At 45.8% G+C, this 15,262-nt stretch overlaps 2 protein-coding genes across 2 annotated transcripts; one reads left to right on the top strand and one right to left on the bottom strand.

The window, feature by feature from the left end:
• The first annotated feature begins 79 nt into the window (after positions 1 to 79).
• On the top strand, positions 80 to 11,921 carry LOC134320316 (dynein axonemal heavy chain 8-like). Its single transcript, XM_063001675.1, has 22 exons — positions 80 to 261; positions 338 to 509; positions 895 to 1,050; positions 1,132 to 1,287; positions 1,771 to 1,953; positions 2,041 to 2,146; positions 3,040 to 3,292; positions 3,371 to 3,561; positions 4,652 to 4,773; positions 5,120 to 5,238; positions 6,189 to 6,391; positions 6,470 to 6,543; positions 6,930 to 7,082; positions 7,178 to 7,333; positions 7,407 to 7,523; positions 8,049 to 8,150; positions 8,249 to 8,409; positions 9,560 to 9,716; positions 9,839 to 9,991; positions 10,102 to 10,291; positions 10,986 to 11,107; positions 11,477 to 11,921. Exons 1-22 carry the CDS (start codon positions 95 to 97, stop codon positions 11,762 to 11,764), a joined length of 3,501 nt encoding a protein of 1,166 aa, XP_062857745.1. The 5' UTR covers positions 80 to 94; the 3' UTR covers positions 11,765 to 11,921.
• LOC134320375 (SAYSvFN domain-containing protein 1-like) lies at positions 11,350 to 14,474 on the bottom strand. Its single transcript, XM_063001736.1, has 2 exons — positions 14,439 to 14,474; positions 11,350 to 13,349 (listed from the first exon to the last, which is right to left on the bottom strand). The coding sequence occupies exons 1-2, from the start codon at positions 14,472 to 14,474 to the stop codon at positions 13,014 to 13,016; spliced, it is 372 nt and encodes a 123-aa protein (XP_062857806.1). The 3' UTR covers positions 11,350 to 13,013.
• Positions 14,475 to 15,262: the final 788 nt, after the last annotated feature.

Raw genomic sequence — 15,262 nt, 5'->3', positions numbered from 1 at the left:
ATCCAAGTCCACATTCCCTAATACCCGGGGCCCAATCAGAGCATTTCGTGGCCTTTTTATTTCACAAATCACTGTGTGTGTAAACGTGCATCTAATGCTTACGAGACACTGGAATAACGTTAACTGTTTTCAGGATCTGCTGAACGACGCCGAATCGTGCAGAAATAAAATGCAGACGGCCTCCGCTCTGATCGACGGGCTGAGCGGGGAGAAAGTGCGCTGGACCGAGCAGAGCAGAGAGTTCACCTCACAGATCAGCAGGCAGGTTTCTCTCAGTCTCTCCACGGCTCCTGGGGTCGAACCGAGGTTCACGTGTCTGTCTCTGCTCTGCTCTCAGGCTGGTTGGAGACGTCCTGCAGCTGACCGGCTTCCTGTCCTACTGTGGTCCGTTCAACCAACAGTTCCGTAACATGCTGCTGAAGGAGATCTGGGAGGACGAGCTCACGAAGAAGAACATTCCCTTCACTGAAAACCTGAACCTGATCTCCATGCTGGTGGACCAGCCCACAGTAGGATTTTATTTAACATCCTGGTCTTAATACCACCTACATGATGTGGGATTTAGTCCTAGATACTCAGTTCTGGTTACAGTGCTGGTACTGGTGCTTTATCTAAAGCGACTTAGAGTAGAGTGACAGTACAGTCTCAGCAATTAAGGGTTAAGGGCCTTGCTAAAGGGCCCAACAGCAGCAATCTGGCAAAGGTGGGGCTTGAACCAGCAAGCTTATGATTGGATGAATCCAAAACAAAACAGTAAATGTTCTGAGTGTAAAGAGAAGCCCTGATTAATCAGTAGTCAGTACTGATGCCTGATGAGAGTGGGATCAGTGAAGGCTGTTGATGGAATGTTGATGGAAGACCCTCACAGGTGGTATCTTCTCCCCCCTCGTTCAGATCAGCGAGTGGAATCTGCAGGGCCTTCCGGGTGATGACCTGTCGGTGCAGAACGGCATCATTGTCACCAAAGCTACCCGCTTCCCCCTCCTCATCGACCCCCAGACTCAGGGCAAGGCTTGGATCAAGAAGAAGGAGAAAGCCAACGAGCTCCAGGTCAGATCCGTGGCTCAGGCTAGCTAACGTCAGCACTAGGTACACGACATGATGCTAACGAACGCTCCGTATCGTTCCAAGGTCACGTCTCTGAATCACAAGTACTTCCGCACCCATCTGGAGGACAGCCTGTCCCTGGGTCGCCCTCTGCTCATCGAGGATGTACCCGAGGAGCTGGACCCAGCGCTGGATAACGTGCTGGAGAAGAACTTCATCAAGTCTGGATCCTCCTACAAGGTGAGCGTTACATTTACATTTCCGGAATTTAGCAAAAGCGACTTACAGTCTGAGCAATTGAGGGTTTAGGGCCTTGCTTAAGGGCCAAACAGTGGCAGTGGTAGGGTTTGAACCAGCGACCTTCTGCTTACTAGTCCAGTACCTTAACCACTTGGCTACAACCGCCCTACATGTCAATCATTTCTATCACATTTCATCCAAAGGCCCTTACAATTATGACTGAATACAGTTTGAGCATTTAAGGATTAAGGGCCTTGCTTAGGGGCCCAACAGTGGCAGCCTGGTGATGATGGGGCTTAAACAGACAACCGTATGATTACTAGTCCAGTACCTTAATCACTGAACTACCACTGCCCATGCATGTAAATAAATAAACAATGAATGGATTAATCACAGGGCAGATGTAGGTGGGTACCAGAGCTTTTACATCAGGACGTGCCTGCATATCCTGTTCAGTGTTAACCGAAACACTGCGTACGACAGGTTAAAGTCGGAGACAAAGAGATCGACGTGATGGACGGCTTCCAACTCTACATCGCCACCAAGCTGCCCAACCCGTCCTACACGCCCGAGGTCTGTGCCAAAACCTCCATCATCGACTTCACCGTGACCATGAAGGGCCTGGAGAACCAGCTGCTGGGCAGAGTCATCCTGACCGAGAAATACGTACGTCTGCACACGTTTCACGTCATCCCTTACATTCCTTTCAGTGATAAATAATGAGCCGGTCCATCACTGACTGATGTTACACAGGAACTGGAGGCTGAGAGGCTGAATCTGATGCAGGACGTCACGGCCAACAAGAGGAAGATGAAAGAGCTGGAGGATAATTTGCTTTACAAGCTCAGCACCACAAAAGGTGCGTATATAAGACCATACCAAAATAATAATTTAGTATTTAGTCATGAAGTCATGAGTATATTCATGTATTCATCTGTAACAGATCAGGTCTAACAACCGCTACTGTAACGTGGCGGAATGAATTTACCATGTCGGGCTTAGTGGGTAGCACTGTCGCCTCACAGCAAGAAGGTCCTGGGTTTGATCCCCAGGTAGAGCGGTCTGGGTCCTTTCTGTGTGGAGTTTGCATGTTCTCCCCATGCCTGCGTAGGTTTCCACCGGGAGCTCCGGTTTCCTCCCACAGTACAAAGACGTGCAAGTGAGGTGAACTGGAGATACAAAATTGTTCATGACTGTGTTTGATATTAAACCTGTGAACTGATGAATGAAGTGCGTCAAACATGATGTTAAAATCCTCATAAATAAATAAAGAGTCATGTCCTTCTGTGTTGCTATGCTGGCTGACAGAGGGGGCACGGAGGCGCAGATGATTGATGTGTCCAGCTCTCTGCTGGCATGGGAAACCAGCATGGTCTCAGCAATGAAAAGTTAAAAAGTTATTTATTTAATTTACTTTCTTTTCTTAGTTTTTTGGGAGTAAACTAACACGTCAACCAAGGAGTAGATCTGGCCCAAACAAGAAATACAGCTTATTTTTACCCAAGTATTTAGACTCAAAGTAAACTCAGACAAATGGTTGAGCAGACCATTAAAGGGTTAATAATGTGCTGACTGGACACAACTGTGATTCTTACAAATATCACAATTACCGGTTGAACTTGAGTAAACTTACTGGTCCATGTAGCACAAGGTCACCGTAAGTTATTTGAGTAAGTAATAAAGAAACTTTTAGAGGTCTTGTAAATGAAAATAGACTTGTTGTTTAGTCCACCCCCGTCTCTGTCTGTTCAGGCTCTCTGGTCGACGACGAGTCCATGATCGGGATCTTGAGAGTCACTAAGGAAACAGCAGCGGAGGTGAGCGAGAAGCTCAACGTGGCCACCGAGACGGAGACGAAGATCCTCGCCGCTCAGGAGGAGTACCGTCCCGCGGCGTCCCGCGGCAGCATCCTCTACTTCCTCATCACAGAGATGAGCATGGTCAACGTCATGTACCAGACCTCGCTCGCCCAGTTCCTCAGGATCTTCGACCTCTCCATGTCGAGGTGCCGTTAACCCCGCACCTCCATCTGTAACCACTTTATTATGAGTGCGTATTTTAATTATGAGTGAATCTTTTCCAGGTCAGAAAAAACCCCCCTGACCCAGAAGCGCATCGCTAACATCATCGACTGTCTGACGTACGAGGTGTTCAGATACACGGTCCGAGGCCTGTACGAGAATCACAAGTTCATCTTCACTCTGCTGCTGGCTCTCAAGATCGATCTGCAGAAGGGCAACATCAAGCACAGCGAGTTCCAGATTCTTATTAAAGGTGCCACCTGAGACAGAAAGCTACAGCACACGAGGGAATATTTATCCCTCTGTCTCTTTAACTTTCTAATTTAATGCCCTAAACTCATTTTTAACTCGCACAGGGCAAATTAACACTGTAAACACGGTAAAAACAACACAAAGCAGGCGATGCTGTCCTGACAGGATATAAAAGGAGCATTGATGAGTTCTTATAGAAGATTGTATGCAGTAGTAGACCTAGAGCTGAACTCTTTTGGAAGTAACATGTTTTCATTGCTGTAATGTTTAAACCTGACGATACTGTGACGGTATTGTAGGACCATTCCGCCGAATCGGTGCCATTTCTGTCCCCAGGAATCTTTAAAATGCATTTATATATTTATTTATTTATATTTATATATATATATATATAATATATATACTGTATATGCATTGTCTCCCTTTTTCTCCCAACTTTAAGTGCGAGAACGAAGCCAACCCACGCCCCCTCCGACACGTGGGCAGCAGCCGTATGCATCTCATCACCTACACTTTGACGAGTGCAGTGCGGATCAGCACTGTGTACGGAGAGACACACCCTGATCAGCGCACTCTCTCCCAGTCTCTGTGCAGGTGCCATCAATCAGTCAGCAGAGGTCGTAGTTGCATCAGTTATGAGAGAGTCCCTATCCGGGTTAATATCCCACCCCTATATGAACAACAGGCCAATCGTTGTCCATGTGGCTGCTCAGCCCAGCCGGCAGGCAGAGCCGAGACTCGATACGATGTATGTGAGATCCCAGCTCTGGTGTCCTAGCGCGTGTTTTTACCGCTGCGCCACCTGAGCGGCCTTAAAATGCATTTTTAATTAAGCAAAATATCCTGCACATTGATTTAATAACGAGTTCGGGAGATATAATTTAAAACGTTCATTAAAACTCCCTACAACACTGAAAAAGTAGTATTTCTTCATGTCCCCACTTTGACACGACAGCTTACAGTGAAATATAAGGATTAATGGTTGTGGATCCCTCTGATGTTTGGAGCCAGGTTCAGTTTATCAGAGCAGAACTGAGAACATTTCACAGTGATTGTTTATCTGAATTTTGTTTCACTCTCTCTGTTTAAAGGTGGTGCCGCCCTGGATCTCAAAGCTTGTCCTCGTAAACCCTTCCGCTGGATTCTGGACATGACATGGCTGAACCTGGTTGAGCTGAGCAAACTGCCCCAGTTCACCAACATCATGAGCCAGGTCAGTAACATCCTGTAAAATGTGCTTTATAATATAATAACTTCTAATGGCAAATTCACCAAAAAATGTGCAGATAGAAAAATGATTTAAACAAATATGAACACTTGTTTGAAAGCTGTGGTCAGAGCTCAGGGTCAGTCATTGTACCAAGAGATTTAAGGGCCCTACTAAAGGGATTTAAACTCACAGCCTTCCAGTTGATACCCAAAGCTTGCTTTTTACTCTGACACACTGTAGCCTATGAATAATGATGATTACACATTTGTGTTGAGTTTTATTGGCATACAGTTAATAAATAGTATTATTATATTGATGTTTATGCACACGTTCCTGTTCATACACAAAGGTGTCCCGGAATGAAAAGGGCTGGAAGGCGTGGTTCGATATGGACGCACCAGAGGACGCAGTGATTCCCGATGGTTATAATGATTCACTGGAGATCTTCCACAAATTACTGCTTATCAGGTACAATATCAGTCGTCTAAGGGTACGATTCTTCTCCCTCTGGCTGCTGCAAATTAATTTGATGCCAAAAGTTTTACATCAAGAGTTACATCAACTCAAGACATCATCAAAAAGCATCATCAGCCGTGCAATCATTGTAAAATTTAGCAGAATGCACCTCATTTTACTTGGAAGATGGGTCTGGGTCTGGATCAGGTCTGATTCTGTGTTTTAAGTAAATGGGCTCATTCAGATACATGAGCTCTGATTTGCTCATGATGGTTAATGCCATTACTCCAAACCAGAGAAAAGTTCAGCTCTCCTTACTCCTGATATTAATAATGTATTTATTTTTATGACTTCAGATGGGGTGACCTTAAAGATGCTGTAGATCTTAAATCTAAATCTACTTTTTTTATTTTCTCCCATTTTTCTCCCGATTTAGCATAGCAAATTAGTCTTCCACCGCTGGGGATCCCGACTGCGTCCGAGGAGGGTATATTCGCCTGTCCCATGCCCCCTCTGACGCGTGCACAGTCCCTTAACCCCTTCTTATTTGCCCACGCCTCAGTGGATTGGCACATGAGGCCGGATATCACGCGCCTCGGGCTACTTATCAGGGTCCTTACACAGCATCGAAGACCTCGCCTACTTTTTAGTCCCGTCTTTTCCCACACAACAGACTTCGATTGCCAATTTTGTCTCACATTTGTGCCCGCTAGAGTCCCAGCACTGGTGTGCTAGCGGAATATATCGCTGTGCCACCCGGGTGCCCTAAATCTACTTTTGTGATAGTTTCAGTGTTTATTAACAGAACCATTCATTAAATTGCTTTCTCAGTTAAAAAGAGGATGAAAATTAATCACCGCTTGTGATTAACCATGTGTGGATCATTACAGTATCAGCAGACCAGGACTTTTAAAGCACCACCATTGTGAATGAAGTGAATTTAAACAAATGTCATGTGACAGATCCTGGAGTCCAGATCGCACGCTGTCTCAGGCCAGGAGCTACGTAGGGCACGCATTGGGCGCGAGGTTCGCCCAGTCTGTTATTCTCAATCTGGAGGCAACGTGGGGGGAGAGCGACCCTCGTACCCCTCTGATCTGCTTCCTCTCCATGGGCTCGGATCCAACCAACCAGATAGAAGCTCTCTCCAAGAAACTCAGACTCGGTAATAAAGCCGTAACTAATTACAGTGGAGCAAAAAGTGGAGGACTGTTTTTTACTGTATGTTGGGTTGCTTGTTTAGAATGCAGAGCTATATCTATGGGACAGGGACAGGAAGTGCATGCGAGGAGGCTGGTGCAGATGTCCATCGCACAGGTACCAACACTACCTACAGAGACGTTTATTATATTCAGAAATTAAATCCTGTGTAAATAAGATTTAATCACACTAAAGATAAGTCTGAGAACTGGTATAGGGTACTGGGGTTCCAGTCTCAGTGATGCTATAGGCTGACAGGGTGTCTGCACATACATGATTGGCTGTGTCTGAGGGAGGAGGGATAGAAGGAAGTCCTTGCACCCAGTATGCGGTCTGTGAAACCGGACCTGCCGTGACCCTGACCTGGCATAGCCATGACTAAAGCATTTCTGTATGGAGCAAACATCAAGTCTTATTTAGAAGACCTTACAAACCTTCTTGTCATACATTCAGTTTAAAGCTCATCACCAGTAATTGTGTGTCTGACCGTCTGTGGTCCACAGGGAGGCTGGGTCCTGCTGCAGAACTGCCACCTGGGTCTGGAGTTCATGGACGAGCTGCTGGACACCGTGAGCACAGTGGAGAACGTTCATGAGAGCTTCAGGGTGTGGATCACCACGGAGCCACACGACCGCTTCTCCATCACGCTGCTGCAGGTAATGTAACATCATCAACAGGGGGGAAACTTGGGGGAAACCAGGGGGTCGAGGTCTCCGATCATCATCATCAAAGAATCTTCTTGTCGTTTTAGTCCTCCATCAAGTTCTCCAACGATCCTCCTCAGGGAGTGAAAGCCGGACTGAAGCGAACGTTCGTCGGGATCTCTCAGACTCAGCTGGACGTCAGCAACCTGCCCATGTGGAAGCCGCTGCTGTACAGCGTCGCGTTCTTGCACACGGTGGTGCAGGTAGGAACGACCTGGCGCTTACAGGATACGTGGTTTCCCAGAATTACACAGTCTTCACCTTTTTTTTACGCAGGAACGTCGCAAGTTCGGACCCCTGGGCTGGAATATTCCGTACGAGTTCAACTCGGCAGACTTCAGCTCCAGTGTGCAGTTCATCCAGAACCATTTGGATGAGTGCAGTCCCAAAAAGGTTCGGAATAATGTCTTACTTTGATAAAAAGTCTTTGGGTCTGTGTGAAACCGAGCTCTCTCTGTACATAGACGCGTTTCCCATCATTCTACACTCCCGAGAAGAGGGCGTGTCTAAATTCTTAGCTCCCTTAAAATGCTCCTACTGAGGCGCCTTAATTCTGAGTGATGATCTGACTGAGCGTCTCCTTAGCGCTGAAGGCAATCCCAGCATTCAGTGCGGCACAACTTTGCTCACAAAAAACTACAAACGTGGCGGATGAATCAATCCAGAGCAACTAACGGAGTTCCTTTGACATGTAAATAAATTCACATTGATGTTTAATTTGTATAAAGGTGCAGGAGTGACGTTTATTTGTAAATTCAGGCGTAGAGCGTCTAAATAATCTGATTATGAGCTCCATGTCTGATTAGAATGCTCTGTACTGAGGGAGCTGATCAGGTTTACAGTGGGGAGCAGGGCGGGTCACTAGGTTCAGTGTGTGTCCTTTGCTCGTGCTGACCAGTTTGGCTTGTTTATCTGCAGGGCGTGTCGTGGGACACCGTGCGCTACATGCTGGGAGAGGTGCAGTACGGAGGCAGAGTGACGGACGACTACGACAAACGACTTCTGAACTGTTTTGCACGAGTAACACACGACCCCCCCAACCTAATAATAAATATAATAACGTTAGCGTATGATGTACGAGAGACGTTTTTAATCGTAACCGCCGCTCTGATTACCAGGTGTGGTTCGGCGACCGGCTGTTCGAGCCCTCGTTCTGCTTCTACACCGACTACAATGTTCCCGTGTGTAAGACGGTGGAGGAATACCTGGAGTATATTCACACTCTGCCCTACGTCGACACCCCTCAAGTGTTCGGTCTGCATCCCAACGCTGATATCACGTAAGAGTCCATCAGAGCTGCTCACACACACTCACACTCTCACCTGAACACAACACCTCACTCTCCACCCAGAAACCCCAAGAAAACTTTAAGGAATTATGTGCTTCATCTTTGCAGCAACAGTTTAGGGAAGGCCCTTTTTTGTTCCAGCATAACCCTACTAAACTTAATAACCTCACAATGAAGTTAAATGTCTTAATAATAAAATAACGACGTGGGTTTTACTCTCACATTTACACCGATCAGGCATAACATTAAAACCACCTCCTTGTTTCTACACTCACTGTCCATGTTATCAGCTCCACTTACCATATAGTAGTCCATCTGTTTCTCTGCATGCTTTGTTAACCCCTTTCACCCTGTTCTTCAATGGTCAGGACCCCCACAGGACCACCACAGCGCAGGTATTATTTAGGTGGTGGATCATTCTCAGGACTGTGTTTGTTGTGCTGGTATGAGTGGATCAGACACAGCAGCGCTGCTGGAGTTTTTAAACACCTCACTGTCACTGCTGGACTAAGAATAGTCCACCAACCAAAAATATTCAGCCAAGAGCGCCCCGTGGGCGGCGTCCTGTGACCGCTGATGAAGGTCTAGAAGATGAGCGACTCAAACAGCAGCAATAGATGAGCGATCGTCTCTGACTTTACATCTACAAGGTGGACCGACTAGGTAGGAGTGTCTGATAGAGTGGACAGTGAGTGGACACGGTGTTTAAAAACTCCAGCAGCGCTGCTGTGTCTGATCCACTCATACCAGCACAACACACACTAACACACCACCACCATGTCAGTGTCACTGCAGTGCTGAGAATCATCCACCACCTAAATAATACCTGCTCTGTGGTGGTCCTGACCATTGAAGAACAGCATAAAAGGACTACAGTCAGTAATTGTAGAACTACAAAGTGCTTCTATATGGTAAGTGGAGCTGATAACATGGACAGTGAGGGTAGAAACAAGGAGGTGGTTTTAATGTTATGGCTGATCGGTGTACGTCTACGCTTACAACTGTGACCGAACACAGTTCAAGCCATTAAGGTCTAAGGGCCTCGTTTAGGAGCCCAAACCAGCAATCCTCTGTTTACTAGTTACTGGTAAGTTGTGAGGATAATTGTCTTTGTTAAATGCTAGAAATGAACTTCTGACAGGTATCAGGGTAACACCTCAGCCGAAGTCCTGGACACCATCACAAACATCCAGCCTAAAGAGAGCGCCGGAGGTTCAGGAGAGACGCGAGAGTCGATCGTCTACCGCCTCGCCCAGGACATGCTGGATAAACTCCCTCCCAACTACGTACCTCATGAGGTATAAGAGTGTTTAACAGTGCCGTTTACTTTATAAAGAAATGAATTTATAAGTGGTGCTTATTAAATTACAGCCACGCTTAAATGTCCCCGATTAATAATCTGTGTAACATCACTGACCAGGTGAAAGCCAGGCTGGTGAAAATGGGAGCCCTGACCTCCATGAACATCTTCCTGAGGCAGGAGATCGACCGCATGCAGAGGGTCATCAGCGTGGTCCGGACTAGCTTGATCGATCTCAAGTTGGCCATTGAGGGCACCATCATCATGAGTGAGGTAGGAACTGATGACTGGGTCTTACCCACTGTTGCACATTTTCACCACCACTGTAGCTCGGTCATTCTGAGGCTGCCTGGCCAGTAACGAGCGTTTGTATTGGCTTGCAGAGCCTCAGGGACGCGCTGGACAACATGTTCGACGCTCGAGTCCCAAACCTGTGGAAGAAGCTCTCCTGGGAGTCGTCCACCCTGGGGTTCTGGTTCACCGAGCTCCTGGAGAGAAACGCTCAGTTCCATAGCTGGCTGTTCGATGGGAGGCCCAAAACATTCTGGATGACCGGATTCTTCAATCCCCAGGGTAACCAGACTGTAATCACTTTGTTCTGTTTATTAAAAATGTAGAAGATGCACATTTAATCACTAAATTTGGAGTTTTTTTAGATTGTATTAGGAATTAGAATGAATGAAAAGCCAGCCAGTATGAGACACCAGCTCACGTCAAACCAGTACTGCATGAGTAAGGCTGGATTAAACACTTATTAGTGCCGGCTGTGCCACTGTTCCTTGTGAGGCCGTGCCGTTTACCTTGCCTCGGTGCTACCTCAAGTAACATTTACTCCATTTATTCTTTGACGCTCGGTTTTTACCGCTACACTCAAACTTTAATCTGATTTGTCACTTACCTTTTCAAAGCACCACCAGTAGGACAGTGAAAAGTGAAGCATTGTTTCACAAAACCCAATTAGAACCATGGCATTGTGGGAAAAACACAGAAAGGTGAGAGCGGGTTTGCATTATAGGTAGCAGTCGTACATTTCCTAATCCTGGAATCACATCGTAGCTCTTTAATAAGATTTAGTGCATCTTTTAGAGTAATTCAGGAATAAAATGTAATGAAGCCGCTTTATTATTTGGCTGTAAGTTTTTATCTTATCACGTGTCCAAATGACGAGCATTCCTGTTTTACACAAAAGTCCGTATTCTAAACAACTGCATGTAAATAAACCGTCCGTACCATGGTTAGTATTTATTATTGTGTGTGACCGCTGCAGGTTTCCTCACAGCGATGATGCAGGAGGTGACGAGGGCACACCGAGGCTGGGCGCTGGACACCGTCACTCTACACAACGAGGTGTTAAAGCAAACCAAGGAGGAGATCACCACCGCACCCACGGTAAGAGCGCCACACAGAGGGCAGAACACTCAACACCAAATGATGTACATACTGTACATTGCTGTATTTTCATTTTAATTATTTACTATTTATCTGTGCTATTTCTCTATTTTCTGTATATATACAAAATTCTGTCTAGTACATTACCTGTATAATCTTGTCTGTATATTGTAGAGAGATAACAACAGCTGGAAACGAATTCCTCGTGTGTGTAAACATACTTTATATAAAGCAGATTCTGATTTAGGTGGTAAATTCTTTATTCCACAGGGTCACGCAGGGCTGAACGTGAGTCCACAGCACAGCCTGCTCCTAATTTCAACACTGTCCATGCTTATATTTATTCATGTATTTATGTTTGTGGTGTAGGAGGGCGTGTACGTGTACGGCCTCTATCTGGACGGAGCCGGCTGGGACCGCAAGAACTGCTGTCTCGTCGAGGCCACGCCCAAAGTGCTGTTCACCCCTCTCCCCGTGGTGCACATATTCGCCATCAACTCCACCGCCCCGAAAGACCCCAGACTGTACGTCTGCCCCGTCTACAAGAAACCCCGGCGCACCGACCTCACCTACATCACCGGAATCGTGCTGCGTACGGTGCAGCCCCCCGACCACTGGATCCTGCGCGGTGTCGCCCTGCTGTGTGATATCAAATAATCGCACCAACACACACACACACTGACCCACACACGCGTTCCGTTTCTTTGTTCTTTATTCAATTCAGTTCATGGAAAAATATTTTAATTGTTATTAAAAGGTTCAGGTTCTTGTTCAGCATTAAAAATAAAAAAAATATGAGTTTATCTTCACTAAACTGTGTTTGATCTTTGGTACAAGTTCTGTCACCACAACTGCAGTTTTTCTGCATTTATAAACAAGATTAATTATATTATTATCAATTTATAGTCTGAGACCCACGACTTTTACTTTATTAAATTCACTTAAATGACTTTCTGAACTGTAAGTAGCTGATCTGTATTCAGCTGGTATGGTCAAAAGTATTCGGACGCCCGACCATTAGCTTGTCGGACGTCCCATTTAAAAAAAAAACCAGACTGATCCTCTGTGTGATCTCTCAGCTAGAACAGCAGCCGCTCCTCTGAGAAGCTTCTCACAAGGCTTTAAAGTGTGTCTGTGGGAATTTGTGCTCATTCTGTAGTACAACAGAGCATTAGTAAGGCTGGGTACTGATGATGATGATGTTCTGGTTTATCCTACAAACTGTTCAAACTGAACGTGAAATAGGAATTTAGAACCTGTAAAAAACATAAACTTGCCATTTACAAAATCCTGTCCAAAAGTATGTGGACGTCCTTCCTAATTAAGCTCATGTGTTTTAGTAATTATGCTAAAGAATTTGCATGCTTACACACTTTCTACATCTACATACTTTATGGCCCTTGTTTGGCACGACTACAGTTTTAAATTGTTTTTACCGCCTGGTCAGGGTCATGGTGATCAAAAACCTTCTCATCCAGCATCAGTGCCCGACGTCACATGCTCTTTTGACTGAACAGGCACAAATTCCCTCAGACACGCCATAAATTCTTGTTTTAAAAAAAGGTTCTTATTGGACAGTGGTAGCCTAGTGGGTAGAGCTTTGGGCTATCAGTCAGAAAATTGCCCTTGAGCAAGGCCCTTAACCCCGTCTGCTCCGGTGCCATACAATGACTGACCCTGCGCTCTGACCCCAGCTTTCAAACTAGCTGGGATATACAAAGAAAGAATTTCATAGTTTCATGTGTAGATAAATATATAAAATAAAAAACATTCTTCTTTTTTCATCAGTAATTTATATAAATGTACCGACGTCCTCGTTCAGCCCCCGAGGCTCCAGCTGAAGTCTGACCGTTGCACTCGGACCTGGATGTTCCGAATTCCAGCGGTTCCGTCAGGGTCTCGTGCGTTACGTCCGTGCCCCGGTGTTTAGGAGTCTGTAGCCCATCTCGCCCTCCAGCTGTTCGGCGGTGAGCGTCCCCAGGATGGGCTGGCAGTCGGGGTTGAAGACGGAGTAGGCGCTCATCTCTCCGGGTCTCCTGAGCGTGGGGCTGCGCAGACCCTCGTACAGCCAGTAGAACAGAGAGATGAGGAAGAAGGGAAGCCCGAAGTCCAGCTCACAGAAGAGACCCAGCAGAACCAGCCACAGCAGCACCTTCAGCAGGGTCAGGTTAGTGACGGCCAAACGGTCCACGCCCAGCCAGCGGCCCACCGCGCTGTCCAGCAACCAGTCCGAGCTGTCCTGCTACAGGGCAGAGCAAAATACAATCAAACTACAGCACTCTCAACAACACTCTCAACAGCACTCTCAACAGCACTCTCAACAACACTCACAACACTCTCAACAGCACTCTCAACAACACTCTCAACAACACTCTCAACATCACTCTCAACAACACTCTCAACAGCACTCTCAACAACACACTCAACAGCACTCTCAACAACACTCTCAACAACACTCTCAACAGCACTCTCAACAACACTCTCAACATCACTCTCAACAACACTCTCAACAGCACTCTCAACAACACTCAACAGCACTCTCAACAACACTCTCAACATCACTCTCAACAGCACTCTCAACAACACTCTCAACAGCACTCTCAACAACACTCAACAGCACTCTCAACATCACTCTCAACAGCACTCTCAACAACACTCTCAACAGCACTCTCAACAACAGCACTCAACAGCACTCTCAACAACACTCTCAACAGCACTCTCAACAACACTCAACAGCACTCTCAACAACACTCTCAACAGCACTCTCAACAACACTCAACAGCACTCTCAACAACACTCTCAACAGCACTCTCAACAACACTCAACAGCACTCTCAACATCACTCTCAACAGCACTCTCAACAACACTCTCAACAGCACTCTCAACAACAGCACTCAACAACACTCTCAACAGCAGGGAGGGACCCTACCAAGGAAACATGGTAAAACTTCCCATATTGAGTTTATGTTATGTTCCGAAAATCCTAACATCATGATCAGATTACTAAACTGCATCTAAACAGATGATATAACTTGTAATAACCTAATTATTCAGTTTATTAACACAATAATGCTTTTTACTGCAAGTTTCCGTATTTCACTTTATCGCGAGTCGGATCAAAAGTTTATATAAAGAACCGACTCAGTGAGCCGAGTCAAATGATCGACTCTAACATCCGACAGAAAACAGCTTTCTCAAAGATCCTGTTCTTCTAAATACATGAATACAGATCATCAGTACATGCAGATTCTGTACACTTACTGACGACGACTAGAAGGTGGAAATGAGGAAACTGGAATGTTTAACAATGAAATGCTCATTACAAGCTTACATGAGTCGAATCGCAATGATTTGACTCACTCCACATGCGCAGTAACGTTGGCGCGAACAGGACACGTGGCTTAAACCGCGAATCTCTATTGGTTAACGCCGCTTTGCGCCAAAACGTCTGTTCAAAAATACAAGTACTGCATGACAGAAGCGCCAGTTCTGTTATTATTGTGGAGGAAATAAGGGTTATATATCGCTCCGTTTAATTACATCTTTATCTAACCTGCACAGGTAAGAGTCCACATTTACTCTACATAAATGCCCTGGACCCCTTTCCTACTGCTTTAGTAAAAGTGCACACCGTTACTATAAGTCCTCTGATTACAACTGTAGTAAATTTCTCCCTCCAAGCTGGCTATGTTCCACCTTCATTAAAAACTGCCATAATTAGACCACTTCTAAAAAAACCAGCACTTGATCCTGAAGTTTTGGCAAATTATAGGCCTATCTCCAATCTTCCTTTTCTCTCTAAGGTATTGGAAAAAGTAGTTGACACTTATCTCCAGGATCACCTTAAACACAACAACCTTTTTGAAAAATTTCAGTCTGGTTTCCGCTCTGCTCATAGCACAGAAACGGCCTTGGTTAAAGTTACCAATGACCTTCTGATGATGGCTGACGCTGGCTCACCTTCTCTGCTTGTCCTCCTGGATTTATCGGCAGCATTTGACACCATTGACCATGGTATGCTCTTACGCCGGTTATACCACACCATTGGACTCACTGATGCTGCCCTGGCTTGGTTTCAGTCCTATCTTACCGACAGAACAGAGTACATCTCTATTGGAAATGCAAGGTCCCAGTCATATGCTGTGACATGCGGAG

The sequence above is a fragment of the Trichomycterus rosablanca genome, chromosome 9, assembly GCF_030014385.1.
Source record: "Trichomycterus rosablanca isolate fTriRos1 chromosome 9, fTriRos1.hap1, whole genome shotgun sequence".
NCBI classification, from domain to species: domain Eukaryota; kingdom Metazoa; phylum Chordata; class Actinopteri; order Siluriformes; family Trichomycteridae; genus Trichomycterus; species Trichomycterus rosablanca.
The sequence above is the reverse complement of the archived record's forward strand: the minus strand, read 5'-3'. Positions and strand labels throughout refer to the sequence as shown.

Bases quoted from the DNA above. Each gene is read 5' to 3' on its own strand.
- LOC134320316 (XM_063001675.1), top strand. From the start codon at position 95: ATGCTTACGAGACACTGGAATAACGTTAACTGTTTTCAGGATCTGCTG. The intron at 4,774-5,119 runs GTCAGTAACATC...TCATACACAAAG, and splicing joins TCACCAACATCATGAGCCAG to GTGTCCCGGAATGAAAAGGG. The intron at 7,524-8,048 runs GTTCGGAATAAT...GTTTATCTGCAG, and splicing joins ATGAGTGCAGTCCCAAAAAG to GGCGTGTCGTGGGACACCGT.
- LOC134320375 (XM_063001736.1), bottom strand. From the start codon at position 14,474: ATGTGGAGTGAGTCAAATCATTGCGATTCGACTCAT. The intron at 13,350-14,438 runs GTAAGCTTGTAA...TCTGCCCTGTAG, and splicing joins ATCATTGCGATTCGACTCAT to CAGGACAGCTCGGACTGGTT.